The sequence below is a fragment of the Pristiophorus japonicus genome, chromosome 8 (genome assembly GCF_044704955.1).
Source record: "Pristiophorus japonicus isolate sPriJap1 chromosome 8, sPriJap1.hap1, whole genome shotgun sequence".
Lineage (NCBI taxonomy): Eukaryota > Metazoa > Chordata > Chondrichthyes > Pristiophoridae > Pristiophorus > Pristiophorus japonicus.
The window spans coordinates 172,756,275-172,776,444 of record NC_091984.1 but is presented as its reverse complement, the minus strand read 5'-3'; the positions used below and the strand labels follow the sequence as shown (position 1 = coordinate 172,776,444).

The 20,170-nt window shown below is 49.6% G+C and overlaps 1 protein-coding gene across 1 annotated transcript; it reads right to left on the bottom strand.

The window, feature by feature from the left end:
* Positions 1-2,562: 2,562 nt before the first annotated feature.
* ywhah (tyrosine 3-monooxygenase/tryptophan 5-monooxygenase activation protein, eta polypeptide) lies at positions 2,563-12,804 on the bottom strand. The gene is made up of 2 exons (XM_070887541.1): positions 12,397-12,804; positions 2,563-4,249 (listed from the first exon to the last, which is right to left on the bottom strand). Exons 1-2 carry the CDS (start codon positions 12,766-12,768, stop codon positions 3,590-3,592), a joined length of 1,032 nt encoding a protein of 343 aa, XP_070743642.1. The 5' UTR covers positions 12,769-12,804; the 3' UTR covers positions 2,563-3,589.
* Between the last annotated feature and the right edge of the window lie 7,366 nt (positions 12,805-20,170).

The window sequence follows — 20,170 nt, the reverse complement described above, 5'->3', positions numbered from 1 at the left end:
CCAGCAAATAGGGTGAAAGCACATTGGTGAGGGGCACAAGAAGCATCCCATTCCCAGCACCCACAGCGACCATTCAAGACCAGCCCGAAGGGAAGTGAAAGAGCATGTGCTGATCTTCACACTGGTGTTCTTGATCTATTCACTCACCCCGCAACTCGGGTCAGCTGTGGCTCAGTACCAGCATGCTCATCTTGGAGTGGGTTCAAGTCCCATTCCAGAGACTTGAGTGCAAAATTCACGATGACACTCAGTGCAGTGCTAAGGGAATGCTGCACTGTTGGGAGGTGCCATCTTTCAGCGGAGACGTTAAACCGAGGCTCAGTCTGCCCTCAGGTGGATGTAAAAGATGCATGACACTATTCCAAAAAAACAACAGGGGGCAGGCTCTCCCCGGTGTCCTGGCCAATATTTATCCCTCAACTATCACTAGAACAGATTAAGTGCTCATTATCTTATTGCTGTTTGTGGGATCTTGCCAAATTGGCTGCTGCATTTCCCTACATTACAGCAGTGATTGCACTTCAAAAACACTTCATTGGCTGTGATGTTGTGAAAGACGCTGTCTAAATGCAAGGTCATTCATTCCCAGTCACTCCGCCTTCCTCCCAGGACCCTGGCCCACATCAAAAGTTGGCAGAGAAAACCCACATCCCATCCTCTCTGCTGCAGTGCATCAATCTAGAAACCGAGTTAGAAAGACAACTATCTCTTGCGCACTCTGCTGCCGAATCCTTTCTTTGAGAGATCTTGGGTTTCCAGAATAGCGAGATTCATGCAGATAATTGGCAACTTTTTGCCCCAATTACAATTTAGTGAAACTGCAAACAAAAAGATTGGCGTTTATTTCACACCATAGGACATCTCACAGTAGTTTGCAACCAATGGATTACATTCCAAATGTAGTCACTTAGAGTAGTAGCCAATTTTCAAGGTCTCAGTGAAATGAAGGACCAGATAATCTGCTGTTGGTGGTGCTGGTTGAGGGATGAATACTGGCCAGGACACCAGGAGAACTTGTCGACTCTTTGAATGGGACTTTAACCTCTACCTGAACAGGAAGACCAATTTAGTGTCATGTCTGACAGTGCAATGCTGCACTGAAGTGTTAGGCTAGACGTGTTCAAACATGGAGGGTTTTGATAGGGAGTCGATCAGGAGAAACGTTTCCAGTGGCAGGAGGGTCGGTAACTATAGAGGACACAGATTTAAGGTCATTAGCAAACGAACCAGAGGGGAGATGATTTTTTTGATGTAGTGCATTCCAGATCACAACACACTGCCTGAACAGATGGTGGAAGCAGATTCAATAGTAACTTTCAAAGGGGAATTGGATATACACTTGAGGGGGGAACATTTTGCAGGGTTATGGATAGCTTTCAAGAGCTAGCACAGACACAATGGGCCGAATGGCCTCCTTCGGTGTTGCAAATTTCACCGCGCTTGGGTCTGGCTGGAGTTGGCAGTGCTGAGTGCAGTATGAGGATCAGGTTAGAATACTGACACATGGCTGCTACTGCCACCTGAACTGGCAACCCACTAAATGTCTGAGTTGTAAGTCTGACTCCCCTCCTCGCTCCACACCAGTTCTGTAACTGTGGTACCCAGGAAACTCAAGCACTGATGGCGGGGAAAGCCCAAGTCTGGCACAAGGAAGCATCGACAGGAAGTCTGTGCATTTGAGAATCAGTGAATCGTGGTTTACATTACCTCTGAGGGATACAGTTTTAATCCAGAACGTGTCCGGTTACCATGGTAACATTTTGTAACATTTCCCCCTCCCCAGATTCAGAGCCAATTGGCACCTTTAATAAAAAAAAGCACTGGATTAATATCTATGGGGAGGGGGACTGAGGAAATCACATACAAGTCATAGTGTCAGGACATTCAACAGACTGATTCCTGGGATGGGAGGATTGTCCTACGAGGAGAGATTGAGTACACTCGGCCTATATTCTCTAGAGTTTAGAAGAATGAGAGGTGATCTCATTGAAACATACAAAATTCTTACAGGGCTTGACAGGGTAGATGCAGGGAGGATGTTTCATCTGGCTGAGGAGTCTAGAACCAGGAGACATAGTCTCAGAATAAGGTGTCGGCCATTTAGGACTGAGATGAGGAGAAACTTCTTCACTCAGAGGGTGGTGAATCTTTGGAATTCTCTGCACAGAGGGCTGAGGAGGCTCAGTCAGAGTATATTCAAGACACAGATTGATAGATGTTTGGATATTAAGGGGATCAAGGGATAGGGGATAGTGCAGGAAAGGGGAGTTGAGATAGAAGATCAGCCATGATCTTGCCGAATGGCCTTCTCCTGCTCCTAATTCTTATGTTATTTCCCCCCGGGGGAGGTCGGGGAAGGATAACAATGCCCCCTAAAGTAGACGGATCAGGGAGGCCCGCAAGAGGTGGACCCTGGATAATGCAGGCTGCACTGCCTGCCGACAGGCTGGATTTTGCTGTAGGTGGTTGAATTTCCATGCAAATATGGGATGAATCCTCTTCCTTTCCTCCCTTCCAAAGATCAAACATAACTAACCGACAGAAGACAAGAAAGAGGGCCAATTCCGGGATACACCTGAAGCAGCATTTATTGTCATCCATTCAACCCAACATTGAATTAAGGTTTGGCATTCCATCGGATTTCAATTCCGTTTCTTTAATGCTGTCCCAACACAATCCGTTTTGTGCACGCTCAAGCGAACCGACTCGAGAACTGATTGGTAAAGCGGATGTTTTACAAAGAAAAATTTATAACCATTGAGGTTTCAAACAGACATCTGACAAAAAATGTGTTTTTAAAACAAAAAGTATCAAAACATTTCAGCAGATGCAATGCATTACCCAAGATCTGTGCACATCATAGAGCTCCATATAAATTAACATAGCCAAAAAAAAACTTTTCAGCAACACAAAAAAGCCAGTTCTCCCAGCTTTATAGAAATTTACTTCATGGATGAAGATAGTTCATTGGCTAACATGAGCAGACTATTATGTAAACGCTACAATACAGTCAATTTCGGATCCATGTTTTGTGAAACTGACAGGATACGGGAGTTTCAATGATTGATAGGGATACTGTCGTTTCCGCATGCACAGGGGCGATTGGCCAAGAGTAAGGATCACAGTCTTTTCCCATTCCAATCTGGATTACAGGGCAGCAACACCAAATCATTGTTTTTTTTTTGGGGGGGGGGTGGGGTTGTGTGGGGGCAGAGGTGTTGCTTGTTGTTCTAAAAACCCCGGACTTTAAAAAAAGGGCCCCCCAAAAGAAATGTCTGCAAGTGATTCACGGGCAACAAAATGGCTGAAAGAATTCGTGCACAATTTTGAAGTGCGACTACAGCAAAGGGGCTTAAATACCAACACAGCCAATGAAGACGCCATCACTGTCGTCTTTCCTTAGGTGGTGGGCGTACAGTGATTTAGAGGAGCCGTGTGTACAGTAGATACATTAGCACTAGGGTATATAGCACATGTGTGTCGGGTGAGTGAGTGAGGCGGGGAGGAAGGAGGAGGAGATGGAGGGGGTGGTGGAAAGGGGGAGAGGGGAGAGGGGAGAGAGGAGAGAGGAGAGAGGAGAGAGATCCCATCAGTTGTTGCCGCCTTCCCCTGCTTCGTCGTCTTGCTGGTCACTTGTCCAGAGGGTGAGGTTGTCCCGTAGTAACTGCATGATGAGCGTCGAGTCCTTGTAGGAGTCCTCGTTTAAAGTGTCCAGTTCGGCGATGGCGTCGTCAAAGGCCGCCTTGGCCAGCTGGCAGGCCTGCTCGGGGGCGTTCTGGATCTCGTAGTAGAAGACGGAGAAGTTGAGGGCCAAGCCCAGGCGGATGGGGTGGGTGGGCTGCATCTGATCCTTGCTGACCTCGAAGGCCTCCTTGTAGGAAGCCTCGGACGACTCCACCACACCGGCCCGCTTCTCGCCAGTGGCCACCTCGGCCAGGTAGCGGTAATAGTCGCCCTTCATCTTCAAGTAAAAGACCTTGCTCTCCACCTGGGACTCGTTGCAGTTCTTAATGAGGAACTTGTCGAGCAAGGCCAGCACATCGCTGCACACTGCCTCCAGCTCCTTCTCTACCTTCTCCCGGTAGGCACGTACCATCTCCAGCTTCTTCTCGTTGCCGTCGGCCGACGTCTTCTGCTCAATGCTGCTGATCACCCGCCAGGACGAGCGGCGGGCCCCCACCACGTTCTTGTAGGCCACGGAGAGCAGGTTGCGGTCTTCGTTGGACAGGGCTTCATTCAGCTCGGTCACCTGCAAACAACAAACAGTACATTAACAGTAGATCGCAGGGACGTGGGCGAGCGAGCGAGCAGGATGCCCCTGGGTTTCAGAGTCTAGGAATCATCGAAATTTTCATTCGAGTGGACTCAAAATGGACAGTTAGCACCCACAATGGGTTAGTGGCTAAATGCATCACCCGAGTCTAGCAGGCGACAAAATGTCCGCGATTCGGTTCCTAGTCTGTGCTGATTTCCTGTAGCTGGACCACAATTGACCCCCGAGGTAAGGGATGAGCAACTGGCCAGGTTCGCACTGGCCCAGCAGTAAAGGGATGGCCAGATATATCGTGCCTTTCGCAACACTTCACAGCCAATGCAGTGCTTTGCAAATGTAGTTACCACTGTAATGCAGGGAGTCAGATTTAGTTAGGATGTGGCAGGAATAGTGGGTAAAGGGGGACGATTTTTCCTGCATTTTACCCAGGCTTTGATAAAACTGACCAAGGCAGGTCACTGTTTCAGCATTGCTGCAAGAGGACTGTGGGATGTGAGGGCGGGAGGGTGGTTAGGAGCCGGACTCTGCTGCAAGAGTCAAAAATACACATTCTGGCCTCATACACCATGAATGGCTGCTTGGGCAACGATTGGTGACACAACCAGCTACTGTAGAGCTGTACCTCCAGCAAGAGAGGGAGCACCTTCAATACCCATCATCTCCATCGGACGGGCAGTTAAATGATTAAACTCTTGCATCTGAAAATACTCAGGCCTCTGGTTATATGGAGACCTTGCTCTGTATAGACCCCCCTTCCCAGAGCCCGACCCCCTGTGTACCTGGACACACATATTATTACGCGCTAGATAAGTGTTTGATAACAGACAGAAACAACAGTGGCCATGGTAACATAGTACACACGGTAATCATGTGATATCTGACTTGTTATCTCCAGACCACCCCCCCCACCACCCCCCTATACAAATGAACTCACCAGCTTTGTGATAAACTTCAAACTTATTAAGACTATGATAGTGGTGAGTTACACACTGGTTAATTATTGCACTGACTTCTAAAATCACAACATGGATGTCCCATTCCTGTTAGAATGTGCCACCATTTAAAAATAATTACAGCAAAATTCCCAGCATTGCAAACTGGGGCCGGTACAAGGAGGCTTTAAACATAATTATATATAATATAACATACATATGAATGAATGGATTTGAATTCTCCCGAGCTCCCTTTGCGCTAGTCATCATTCACTAAACTTGTGGGGGATGAACTGCTCCCAAGGATTCCACGAGGACATGGAGGCTCAATCTTTGAGTATATTCAAGATAGAGATTGATAGATTTTTGAATATTAAGGGAATCAAGAGATAAGGGGACACTGCAGGAAAGTGGAGTTGAGGTAGATGATCAGCCATGATCTTACTGAATGGCGGAGCAGGTGCGAGGGGCTGAATGGCCTACTCCTGCTCCTAATTCTTATGTTCTTTACAGAGCAATCAGGTTAACTCACTGTCCCCTCACTGCATGGCTCGAGGCAAGAGCCGGACCACACTGGGAGCTATGGGAGGTTAGTAATGAAGTGCAGTGATGTGGGCAAAAGTATGAAGGGAGGGGGCCGGGCTGACAATCCTACCCCAACAGCCATGTTCAATTCAGGTTCAGTCACAGCACCAGCTCAAATGTTGGAGCCAAGCGTGAAAGTTTACCAAGAGAACATTCATCTCGAGTGAACCCACAAGATGGTTAAAGACAAAATGGAAAGATTACACCCGATAGCAGGGCTAGAGATCACACACATTCTGGGAATCCCATTCCTGTAGGAACAACATGCCACCATTTAAAACAAGGGAGAGAATTTGTTTTATCTTAACAAATTTGATTGAGATCTTTGACCTTCCAGGGTCTTCATTTTCAACTAATAAACAGTATTTGTTTGCATTGGGGGAGAGGACAGGAGGAAAGGAGAGGCTTCCTGGGGTTTTTAGAAATGTTTCTACAAGAAAGACTTGCATTTATCTAGCGCCTTTCATGAATTCAGGACATCCCAAAGTGCTTTACAGCCAATGAAGTACTTTTGAAGTGTAATGCAAGAACAACCTGTATTTATATAGCGCCTTTAACGTAGTAAAACGTCCCAAGGTGCTTCAAAGCAGTGTTAGAAGACAAAACAAAAATTTAACACCGAGCCACATCAGAAATTACGGCAGATGCTCGGTCAAAGACGTAGGTTTTAAGGAGAGTCTTAAAAGGAGGAAAGAGGTAGAGGTGGAGAGGTTTAGGGAGGGAGTTCCAGAGATAGGGGCCGAGGCAGCTGAAGGCACTGATGACTGAGCAGTTATAATCAGAGATGCTCAAGAGGGCAGAATTTGAGGAGCGCAGAGGAGATTACAGAGATAGGGAGGGCGAGGCCATGGAGGAATTTGAAAACAAGGTTGAGAATTTTGAAATCAAGTCATTGCTTGACCGGGAGCCAATGTAGGTCAGCGAGCACAGGGGTGATGGGTGAGCGGAACTTGGTGCGAGTTATGGATGACCTCAAGTTTATGTCGCGCAGAATGTGGGAGGCCAGGGTCAACATTCTGTACAATGGTGCAGGCACGTGTGTTCTAGTATCAGCCTTTATACAAGGAAATTCCCGAGACAATAATCTCTGAAGGCTTCCATTACAACAAAGCTGGTGCACATCCAATTTTTTTCTTAAATGAAATCAACCAGCTCTTTAGGTTAGGAGTGAAATAGTCGACATCACTATTCCACTGAACTAACCCAAGGGTGGCACTCCCTTGCAGCTAAACAGGATTGCAGTGAAAAGAAGAGATTTGGTCAGAGGTTGAGTGGCGTGGCCACTTGCAATGACACTGTGGGGAGGGGGACAGGTGTGGTACAGATAACCTTGGACAGGGCAGGTCATGGTCTCACTAATGCTCCAGGAGGGCATCACACATCACCAAAACCACCCCAGTGTCCATAACAGTATTAATCTCGTTAGGGATCTGACTGGAATCAAGTCCATGTGTGCTTAAACCATAGCCTCCCCTTTAGGTCAGTTCTCGATGTGAAAGGCCAGAAATGCAACCAGCTTCTGCCATGCACCATAACCGTGGTGATGTGAGGCCAGGCCAGAGACGTCACTCAACAACCAATAGGAGCAGGAACTCACTACGGGTGTTGTGCAGGCGAGGAGGCAGATGAACCCTGAACCCTACCATGTGGGCACTGTATACTATCAGGCCAAATTATCACATTTTATTGCACTCCTGGGTAAGAGAGAGAAAACAAAAGGAGGGAGGGGTGTGGGGTTATACACTCAGTGCAAAACAATGCCAAAACTGTTTTTCTCCGAGTGGGTGGAATTTCACCAGAAGTGAAACATTAGTTCTTGGTGATTAGTAAAGTGGCACCCACAAGAGGTGCCAAGGCTTCACACAATCAATTGAGCCTTTTGCAGTACTTATTGGGATAGTTCACGCCAAAGTGCCCCCCCCACCCCAAGCAACATTCAGTTTTGCAAACAAGGCAAGTGTGAAGTACTTGCATCACTGTCACAAGACATCTAGCTCAAGAGCCGCAGGTCATAGTGTCAGACCAGAGTAGCTGCACCAGACCAGGACAGAACCAAGTTCAAACCCCAGTCTGTACTGTCAGGGGAGCAGTAGGTGTGTTACCCCACGTTAAAAGAATCCATGCACAGGTATCTGTCACCCTTCAATATATAGTTCGGGATCTGGACTATCAGGTCCCTCACTGAAACCCCTGTGAACTCATCTCTTTTTGGTGTGGAAGCAGATGATCCTCGATACGAGGGACTGCCTAATACTATACTGTAACACAATTAGCCTCACCTCGGGGGTGGGGGGGGGGGAAATAAACCACTACGACTGAATGATCCACGCTGCAAGTGCACCCGTGGATAGCAGGGGGCGGACGGGATAAGGCACAGCTGTGGTCTCCCACAATAGCCGGTCAACCCCAATGGCCAACCAGCCAAAGACAAGTCAACTAGCACCCATGGAACTGCACCCAACAACGAGGCCACAGCTTCAAGAGAGGGGAGAAAGGTCGAAAACTGGAAACACAAGAGTTGAAATACAGAACTATAGCGCAGGATGCCAGGAGAGAGACAAGTATACCAAGCAGCAGTGTGTAGACATCGCCAAGCGAAGGGTTTCAAGGGCTGGAGATTGCGGGAGGAACAGCAGACAGAGCGGAGGACATTTGAGGATCTGGGAAAGAATGGGGGAGGGGGGCGGGCAGGGTACTGACGAGAGCATGGAGAGTGGATAAATGGGAAGGGAATGATTATTAAAAAATTGGAAAGGAAATACACTGATAGGGGAAAGGATGAGGGCAAAGAATGGGGTTCTAATCACACTGGGAAACTGGAACAGCCTTGTCTCAGACAATCCAAGATAATCTACCAACCTCATGGGCCCCCGTCCCACAAGAGTGAGGAGGGGCTTTCACAACCCCCAAAAAATGCAAGCGGTGAAGAGTGGAAGCAGCAGAAATAAGTACACAAACTAGGCCAACTCAAAACCCACCACTACAAATAGTTGGAGCATCCTCGTAACCCGGGGCGAGGGGGCAGGGGGAGAGGGAGAGGGTTTTTTTTAGTAACTGCGACACATTGCACCTTTAGCCAGCTCATTTTTAATGTGCATCGGTCTTGAAGATGTTAGGTAATGAGACGTAAGTGACTTGCTGTGCAAACTGCCACGGAAATTCAACACCCAAGAGGCTGGAAGATGGACAGAGACAGCGGTTACACTGCTCTGCACAGAAGCCGTTAAATTGGTGCAGCATTGACACTATAGCCCCATCAACTAAGCAGAAAGAAAAACACATGAATGAGACATAACGGTTTCAGTATTAAAATGGCTTCTAATGCACCCCGCTCTTCATTTACTCTCGCCCCCCCACCCCCTCCCCCTCCCCCTCAAGCTCGCTGTGTCAAGCACTATCCCGGCTGAGTTAACAGGTGCTTTCGCTGAAATGCTGCCAATACGTTTTTGTATTCAGCCACAGGCTGGCCCAGTGAGTGACCCTATCTCGATCCCTGCCCTGTAATGGGGTATTTGACCTTTGTAGTTGCCACCTATCCAGTTGGACTGTTCCTCGGAGTAGTTTGTCTGGTAATTTCTAAATATAAATATGAAGTAGACAAGACCCGCTTTCAAACTGGAAACCTTTCACTGTTCTGTGTGTTACAATGCGGAGGCATTAGTTGTGGTTTTCAATGAATTTTCATCCAAGATACCAGACCCTAAGCCGTGGTCCTATTACCCCAGAGTCAGCATTCCTTTCAATTTTAGATTTGGTAACTCTATTTGCACCAGAGGTCTCGCACGCTCGAGACGTAAAAGTACTGACCCCTCCCAGACTCTACTACTGCATCAAACAGCGAGGACCTTGCCTGTGAATGCTGGCCAGTGCCATTACAGCAGAGGCCATTAGGTCCATTGTGCCGACGCCAGCTCTTTGAAACAACTATCCAATTAATCCCACTCCCCTTCCCTCTGAAAATTTCTCCTTTTCAAATATTTATCCAATTGCTTTTCAAAAGTTACTACTAAATCTGCTTCCACCACCCTTTCAAACAGTACATTTCAGGTCATGACTCGCTGCGTAAAAACACACATCTCCTCTCGTTCTTTTACCAATTATCTTAAATCTCTGTCCTCTGGTTACTGATCCTCCTGCCAGTGGGGGCAGATTATCCTCATTTATTCCATCAAACCCTTCATAATTTTGAACATCTATTAAATAGCCCCATAACATCTCTGCTCGAAAGAGAACAATCCAAATCATCGTAGACGTTGCATGTTGGATCATTTACACACCAAAACCCCAGTTATACTGAAACCCAGCACTACCATCCAAACTGAGAGCACATCACTGGTTACCAATTCAAGCACGTGCTACCGGCCCAGAGGAAATCACTTTTGTACCTGAAACACTCACAACTGGGACATGGAAGAGTCTACTTTCAGACAGGCATGGAGATTGTCCTTCCCAATGGCGCAGTGTCTCACAGCCATGTGTAATCCAAAGAACAAACCTGGATTTCTTCCCATCTGCCCCACCCCACCAACCCAGAGATTTGTATCTGTATAGAGCAAGTGGCCATTATTAACTATCTAGACTACTGAGTTACCTTTCAGAATGCGATCACCAAAAATCACAGAATATCACCCAATAAAAACTGGCTTATTCAATGGCCCTGGAATTCTGCTCTCTGAGCAAAGGGTCCCACCCAATCCAGACCTGGGTGTAAACCATTTAAACATTCTTCCAGCAATGCATCCCTCCCCAATTCATAAAAGGTTGGATCATTTCACACCACCTGCATTAAATCGATTTGTCAGTATTGACTCAACAATTCTGCTGTAGGATCTCCAGCTACTGTGTATTCTCAATGAAACCTCCCAACTGTCAGCTGCTGAAACATGCTGTGCAGCACTCCAGCATCCCATAATACCATCCATACTGATCCGCCCTGTCACACACACAGTCCGCAGTGAAAACCAGGCTTCTGGAGCCTCTCACAAGCAGGCAGGAACCCAATCAATGGGAATTTCTGGTTAAGGTGCACTCACCTTCGAACTATTCCAACATGTACTAAAGTGGCAACACAAGGTGCAAATAGCGCCCAATAGCGATGCATTCAAGTGAGTTTAAATGGTTCAGAGCCTGTCCTCGGGCGCTGCTACCCACGCCCTCGGCTCCACTCTTAACTATACGCCCAAACTCTCCCTGTCCACACAATAGCGTCAATCCAGACACTCACTGCCTTGAGGATCAGTTGTATTCGAAGGACGCCCAGAATTCAGCCACAGCCTGTCCCCGCCCTGGAATCCGTCAGACACCAGCTGAGAAACCTGCGCTGATCGCGCCCCATGTGTCTGTCTCGGGATAAAAGTCTATCTTGCTCTGTCGCCTCGCTCCCTCCTGATCCGAGGACATTACTACACTGCTGGTACTTTTTGTGCTAACACACAGCTCGATCCTGGCGGGCTTCCCTTGTTCACATTTAACGAGACTGAATTCATTTCTCACACTAAAGGATGGTGCTACGAAGCAAGTCAGCTATTAAAACCATTGCATTCAAAAAGACAGAACAATGGGACTGAAGCTTTAGTTATTTAAACCGATGGCATATTTTACATCCAGTCTAAAAGAACCTGCATAATAAAAGGTGCGATTGTTAAGAGTGGTTCCTGCCCCTGAATTGACTGACTAATACCTATACTGTGGGCACCGCCCTATGCCTCTCGCTCTCACCACTCACCTTTCCGCTCACTCAATGTCATTTTTCTCCAAAACCGACCTTCATATCTACAGATCCCACCCAAAGCCATCGATTCATCAGCGCATGCAGCTTTTTCTCCATCTCTGCCACCTAACCGAGAAAGCTAAGGTTTGAACAGAATCCAATTCTTCTCCCGCTAAATCTCACCCACTGTAATTAGGGAGGGGTAGGTTTGCGTCTCTGCCAGGTTAATATTTTTTCCTTTAAAGAGACCACCCACTGTTTCAGGATTACTGGTTTCTAAATATCACTGGGGGGGGGGGTTCAATTCTCTGCTCCAGACCACACCCAGCTACTGTAATTCACATTACATCTGAAGCACTCCTAGATACTGAGAGATTTACTGAGAAGAGAACAGCAATCCGTTAGCCGAAACGGAAAATAACGGGATGTACAACACGTGCACTCCGCGTATGTCAAAAAAACCTTTCCCCACCGTTACACAGGAGCTCTGAAAACAAATGATAAAACAGACCATTAAGGAAGTGTTACTATCTCCCTTCTCTGGATTGCAATGAGTTGCTAGAAGGAACCTTGCGCTGATCTAATGTTATCAGGCGAACCACACAATGTGTCCCCGGCTCTGACACATTGTATCGGGTTGAGAGATACATTGGCAGGAAAATCCGATACATTGCATCAGATTGAGACACAATGTATCGGGTCCCCCTCGCTCCCACGCGGACAGGGAGACACACAGTATCCGCGCCGCCCCCAATGAATGAGCCGCTGCCTGTCCGCCGGCACCCAGCCTTCCATCGCCCACGAGGCATCAGAGCCACCCGGCCCGCACCGTGCGAGCAGCCCGCTTTGTACCGCCTCTCGATTCTTGGTCACCCCCCCACCCCGGCTGTACTCACCGACTTCATGGCCGCCGCCATGTCATCGTACCTCTCGGCTTGCTCGGCCAGCCTGGCCCGCTGCACCAGCTGCTCTCGGTCGACCATCGCGGACACGGTGCTCAGTGGCTGCAGCCCGCGGGTAGGGAGGGGGGTTTGCTGCAAGAGACCGGGGTGGGTGGGTGGGCTGTCCCTCTCTCGGGCGCGGGCTCGGGGAGCGGGCTGTCCCTCTCTCGGGGAGCGGGCGGGCGGTCCCTCTCTGGGCTCGGGGAGCGGGGAACGGGCGGGCGGTCCCTCTCTGGGCTCGCTGAGCGTTACACTGGCGGCCGGGCGGGCGATGAGAGTGAGTGAGTGGCGGGCGAGCGGCCCCTCCCCCCCACCGCCTGCTCTCATACACAGCAGCCGCCTACCCAGCAGGCGCCGGGACTGCCGCAGTCGGGCATGCGCAGTGCGGCCGGCGGGCCCGGGCTATTTAACGGTGACGTCACCTTCTAATTTTAGCACCATGCGGAATTTGTTCGGGAGGCGGGGACTCGCGCGCACGAACGCTGCCGTCCGAGCGCGAGCGCGAGCGCGCACACGCCTCCCCGCCCGACTGGCAGCGCCAGAGAGAGAGAGACAGACAGAGAAGCGCACGGGCGGTTGCTATGGCAGCGTCGCCGGGCAACCCAGGCGCGTGCCGCGGTGCCGGGTGCGCGCGCACGCCTCCCCCCCCCCCAATCCGCAGGACCAGAAGGCGGTGGCGTCAAGTGCGCAGGCGTGTTGCTATGCCGGGCAGTACCTTGCGGCAGCGGCCGGGAGAGCAACGCCGCTGATTAGCTGGTCTGGGCTGGGTTAGGCGGGGCGCCGCTTGTGGGGTTGGTCAGCCATTTAATTTTAATGCCTCTTCATCGCTGCCGCTGGTATTGGATTTCTCCACTTCTCTCTCAATTACCCACCGTGGCCGCGATGTATGGCGGCAGCAGTGTATTGATCGACTGATTTACCCGCAACAAAGACCGGCGCCTGCAGTACCGCTGCTAATATGCAAATGAGGGTCAACCGACCAATTTGCCGTTTAGGTGGTCTCCGAATTAAAAGCATAATAAGTAGGAGCAGGAGTAGGCCATTCGGCCCCTCAAGCCTGCTCCACCATTCAATAAGATCATGGCTGATCAACCTCAACTCCACTTTCCCGCCCAATTCCCCATATACTGCGATTCCCCTAGAAAATAGGTGCAGGAGTAGGCCATTCGGCCCTTCGAGTCTGCACCGCCATTCAATAAGATCATGGCTGATCATTCACCTCAGTGCCCCTTTCCTGCTTTCTCTCCATACCCCTTGATCCCTTTAGCCGTTAAGGCCATATCTAACTCCCTCTTGAATATATCCAATGAATTGGCATCAACAACTCTCTGCGGTAGGGAATTCCACAGGTTAATAACTGAGTGAAGAAGTTTCTCCTCATCTCAGTCCTAAATGGCCTACCCCTTATCCTAAGACTGTGTTCCCTGAAAAATTTGACCTTGCGGCTAGTAGAGAGTCCAAACATCTATCTATCTCAACCTTGAATATACTCAAAGACTCAGCATCGGCAGCCCTTTGGGGCAGAGAATTCCAAAGATTCACAACTTCTCTTGAGTGAAGAAATTCCTCCTCATCTCAGTCCTAAATGGCTGAACCCTTATCCTGAGACTATGCCCCCCTAGTTCTCGACGCACCAGCCAGGAGAAACATCCTCTCAGCATCTACCCTATCAATCCCCCTCAGAATCTTATGTATTTCAAATTGGGATGCGATCCAATTTCCACAGGATGGTGTTATGTCTTTAGATGCTCTGATAATGACTGCACGAGGCAATGTGTTGTACTTGAACTGTAGTGACCTTAGTCCTTTATTGATAACTCCAGAGTGAGGATTACACTTGGGGTGCCCTGCCTTTTATACTAAGCAAGGCACACCTGTACAGGTAACCTACTGCTGTGCCCTATGGTGGCACACCTTGTAATAGTACAAACAGTAACCATGTAGGATACATGACATCACTCTCCCCCAAGCCTTTAGTGCAAATCGCCTCTGCATTGACTGTGCTCTGGACTTAGCTCTATCTGGTTGACCCTAGGCGGGTCGTTTCCAACTTGAGTGAGTGGGTGGTGTTTCGTTGGCAGTAGAGTGCTGGTGGTTTCTGTTTGTGTGTCCATGACCACTCCATTCTTTCGCCCCCCCCCCCCCGCCTTGGCTCATTACAAAGGGAAAAAATTGCATTCACAGTGTTGCAGTAGTGGTGCATGTTTGGAATATTCTTGGTGAAGACAACTTAGTGCCAGGACTGCTGGATGGTGTCCAGGTAGTCTGGTGACGGCGCGGTGCCCAGTGCTGGCAGTGGGAATCCGGTTGGTTCAAGTTGCCTGCTCGCGGGGGGTTTTTGCCGTTGTACCTAGCGTTGGGCAGGTTCACAGATGCCTGTGACCTCCCTGTCCTCTCCTTATGCCCCGGGTCGCTACTACTCCCTGAGGGACAGTCGTCTAGCAGTGAACAGGGAACTGCTGACTCACATGCCTGGGCGTTATTTGGTTTGGGATCCTGGCTGGTCCCGGTCCCATTTGGGAGAACTGTTGGGGTGACCCTTCGTTCCCGGGTATGGCCTTGGTGGCTATAGGGTCTGGGGGCTGCGCCTTAGCACAGTTTGCTCTTTCAGGCTCATGGCGGTTGGTGCCATCGGATGCCTGAGAGGTGGAGCCGATCACGGGCAGGGTATCGATACCAGTGCCGTTGCCTTCCTGAGATCGCTTGCTCTGCAGCTCGTATGTATTGGCTGCTTGTGGCCACACTCCATGGTGCATGACTCTGATCCCAGGGACACAGGCTACTGCATTATGTAGCTTGCTGGAACTGTGTGCTCCCGATGGATGTCTGCCTGCTGCATTGACTGAATGCAGTTGAAATCCTACATCGCACAACTTTTCACTATTCATGGTAAGTAACCTGTAGCCCCGATCGCGCGACTTTTCTTTGCTTATTACATGTACACAATTCCGATCATTAATTACACATTTTACATCTAACGCACAGTTGCTGTTGCATTGAGACTTTTCTTTGCTTATTGCATGTACACAACTCTGATCATCAATTGCACATTTTACATCTAACTCCCATTGCTCTTACATTGATTAAGAACGTGGAACTGTTCCTTTAAGTGTGATGGGTTGCAGGCCTCCTTTAAGAGAGCCTTGCTATCTTTACCCCAATCTGCTTCTTCGCTTGGTGCCACGTGTTGCTCCATCAGCGCTGTACCTCTTGGTCTGGCCGCCGCCATCTTTTTATTCAGCGCCTCACCTCGTGGTTTGGGCGCCACCTTTCCTCCCTCCACGATGTCGACTGCTGTGATCCTCTTCTCCCCAGGTTCTGCCACCGAAGCTGGGCGGTCGCTTTTGGATCCGATTGTCTTCCTCTGGAGTACTGCCACTGGAGCCTGGAAGGTGTGTTCGGGTCGTCTCAGCTGGACCATCTCCACGCAATTATGCTGAGCGGCCTGTGCCTCGGGTGCTGTGCTGGTCTGCTCTCTGGTGCCAGGCCCACCCTCAGGTGAGGGCTTGCTTTGCCTCTGAGCGCAGAGGACGTCGATTGCTGGAGGACGAAATCTTCTCCATCCACCTTCTTCTGAGTAGCGTTGGTCCATCACCTGCAACAATCCACAGGGATAACTTGTACACCATGCCATCGTGGAATACCTTTACATCTGCACTACCAACGACTGAGATATGTTCATTAGTGAAGGTGCGCAGCTTTGCCTGAACCGGGACCAACTCAGGTCATTCAGTTTTATTGTCCCATAGCCTCTCAAAGGCTTCTTGATTCATTACTGACTGGCTCGCCCCTGTGTCCACTTCCATGAAGACTGGAACGCCATTTATCTCGATTTCCATCCTCAACGGAGAACACTCGGTGGTGCAGGAAAACATGCTATATACCTCATTGTGGCGCTGAGCTGCCTCTCTGACTAATGTTGCATAATCCCCGCGAGATTCATGGCAATCTGCAGATTCTTCATCAACACTGTCATGTATTCAACTGTCATTGTAATCCATGTATAAACTGACCTAAGTTGTACACCGTGAGAACACTGACCACTTGGTGGTGAACTTGTGGTAGAACTTCTAACCTGGACTTTCAGGTATAAAAGAGGAAGCTCCACCCATCTTCTTCACTTCAGTGCTGGAATAAAGGTTACTGGTCACAGAGTGACCTTCTCTCTAGTATGGGCCTCATGTGCATTTGTACTGTATAGTAAGGACATATTATTGGCGATGAGAAACTGGGATTTAAACCACGCGAGCATGACCACTAGCAGCACAGACGAGAGATACTGTGTTGGTGATGATTGGGACGATTTTATTGAGAGACTACAGCAAAGTTTCGTCATGAAGGAATGGCTGGGACAGGATTTGGCGGACAAATGCAGGGCTCATCTGGCGGTTTGTGGATCCAGGACGTACTCCCTGATGAAGGACCTTCTAGCGCCAGAGAAGCCGGCAGACAAGACTTTTGAAGAGCTCAGTAAGTTGATTGGGGAACACTTTAAACTGGCGAGCAGCATGCACATGGCGTGACACCGGTTTTACACTCACCGGCAGCGAGAAGGGCAAAGCGTTCCAGACTTCGTGGCAGACCTCCGGCGACTGGCGAGCCTATGTAAGTTCCCAGATGCATGTAGAGCAGAGATGCTGTGAGACTTTTTCATTGAGGGCATCGGGCACGCTGGGGTTTTCAGGAAACTGATTGAGATCAAGGACTTGACCCTGGAAATGACGGCTTTGATGGCCCAGACATTTATCTCAGGGGAGGAAGCGACCAGAATGATGTTTGACAAAATCTTGGTTTAAATGCAGTAAATGGATAGGGAGTCAACAGTGTTAACACGGCACACAGTTCTTCAGGCAGACAGGGGCAATCGGACATGCCCGAGCATGTAGCCGAACCCAAAGGGGGAATTCAACAGAGACAATGGCTAGCTGAACGGCGATTCATGCCTTCGCAAGGGACAATGCGGCCAGTAATGGGGCCATCAACACCTGTCAATGGTGCGTTTAAGGACAATTACAGAGACAGTCAGAGATGATCGACTGGCAATGGACCTTTTGTTTCCAACAACGGCTCATGTTGGAGGTGTGGAGGCAAACACACAGCCAGAGCTTGCAGGTATAAGCAATATACGTGCAGAAACTGCAACGTCAGTGGTCACTTGGGGCGTATGTGCAGGAAGCCTGCAGCCAGGTTGACGTACGAGGAGGACGGGCCTGATGTAAGCCCTACGAGGCAAAACGGACACTGGGGGAACTCGCTGGAAGCTGAAGTTCAGCGAGTTCATGTGGAGCACATATACAGTTCATACACCAGGACGCCACCGATAATGATGAAAGTGCTCCTCAATGGCATACCAGTATCAATGGAGCTAGACACGGGCCAGCCAGTCCCTGATGAGTATCAAACAGTTCGACAAGTTATAGGCGCCCAAGGCTAGGAGGCCAAAATTATTGCCGATTGACGCACAGCTATGGACATATACAAAGGAGATCATTCCGGTGCTAGGCAGCGCCACGGTAGTCGTGACCCACAAAGATTCGGAGAACAGGTTGCCACTCTGGATTGTCCCGGAGGACGGTCCCGCACTACTGGGGAGGAGTTGGCTTGCTGTCATGAACTGGAAATGGGGCGATGTCAATGCAATTTCTTCTGTGGAGCAAATATCATGCTCACAGGTCCTGGACAAATTTGACTCGGCATTGGCACTTTCATGGGGACCAAGGTAGTGATTCACATAAACCCGGACGCCAGACCAGTACACCACAAGACCAGAGCAGTGCCGTACGTGATGCGGAAAAAGATAGAAGGTGAATTGGATCGCCTGCTGAGGGAAGGCATCATCTCGCCAGTCGAATTCAGTGACTGGGCGAGCCCGATTGTGCCGGTGCTTAAGACGGATGGGTCAGTCAGGATATGTGGCGATTACAAGGCCACCATCAATCGGGTGTCACTCCAAGACCAGTACCCGCTACTGAGAGTGGAGGACCTCTTTGCGACGCTATCCAGTGGCAAACTTTTTTCAAAATTGGACCTGGCCTCAGCTTACATGACCCAGGAGCTGGCGAGTGAGTCAAAGAAGCTGACCACCATCACGACACACAAGGGGTTGTTTGCGTACAACAGATGCCCATTCGGGATTCGCTCGGCCGCCGCGATCTTTCAACGAAACATGGAAAGTCTCTTCAAGTCGATTCCATGGATGGTGGTTTTTCAAGACAACATCCTCATCACGGGTTGTGATACTGAAGAACATCTCCACAACCTGGAGGAGGTGCTACGCAGACTGGACCGGGTAGGTCTGTGACTGAAAAAAGCGAAGTGCATCTTCCTAGCTCCAGAGGTAGAATTCCTGGGGATGAGGGTAGCAGCAGACGGGATCAGACCTACTGCGTCCAAAACAGAAGCGATCCAGAGAGCACCCAGACCCTGTAACACGACGGTGCTGCGTTTGTTCCTGGGGCTCCTGAACTATTTTGGTAATTTTCTTCCCAAATTGAGCACGCTGTTAGAGCCGCTACACGTGCTCCTACGCAAAGGTCGCAAATGGATCTGGCGGGACAGCCAGCAAAGGGCTTTTGAGAGAGCACGCAATTTGTTATGCTCCAACAATCTATTAACGCTATATGACCCATGTAAGAAATTGTTTTAACGTGCGATGTGTCGTCCTATGGGGTTGGGTGTGTGTTGCAGCATGTTAATGCCAAGGGTCAGTTACAGCCGGTAGCTTATGCCTCCAGAAATCTGTCCCAGGCAGAAAGGGGCTACGGGATGGTAGAAAAGGAAGCACTGGCATGTGTATATGCAGTAAAAAAAATGCACCAGCACCTGTTTGGCAGGAAATTTGAGCTGGAGACAGATCACAAACCCTTAACGTCCCTTTTGGCCGACAACAAGGCCATAAATGCAAATGCGTCGGCCCACATACAGAGGTGGGCACTCACATTCGGGGCCTATGACTATACCATTTGGCACAGACCGGGCACTGAAAACTGCGCCGGTGCACTCAGCAGGCTCCCGCTGGCCACCACCCAGGGGGCAACCGAGCATGCTGCTGAGATGGTCATGGCTGTTGAAACTTTCAAAAGCGAAGGCTCACCCGTGACAGCCCGTCAGATCAAAGTCTGGACAAATAAAGACCCGCTACTGTCTTTAGTCAAGAAATGCGTCCTGAATGGGGACTGGGCAGCCATGTACGGGGCATGCTCTGAGGAATTTAAACCATTTCACAGGCGCAAGGATGAATTCTCAATTCAGGCCGATTGCCTACTATGGGGAAACCGAGTAGTCATGCCCCAGATGGGCAGAGAGGCGTTCATCCGAGAAGTCCACAATGAGCACCCGGGCATTGTCACAATGAAGGCAATTGCCAGGTCATACGTTTGGTGGCCAGGGATAGATGCAGACCTGGAACTTTGTGTTCGCAGGAGCAACACGTGTGTCCAGCTGGGCAATGCGCCCAGGGAAGCCCCCCTTAGCCCCTGGTCCTGCCAAGCCATGGTCACGCATCCATGTGGACTACGCAGGTCCTTTCATTGGTAAAATATTTTTGGTTGTAGTAGACACCTACTCCAAATGGATCAATTGTGACATTCTCAATTCAAGCACATCCTCTGCCACGATAGAAAGTCTACGGGCAATGTTCGCCACCCATGGTCTACCGGATGTCTTGGTCAGCGACAATGGCCCGTGCTTTACAAGCATTGAATTCCAGTACTTCATGGCAGGAAATGGT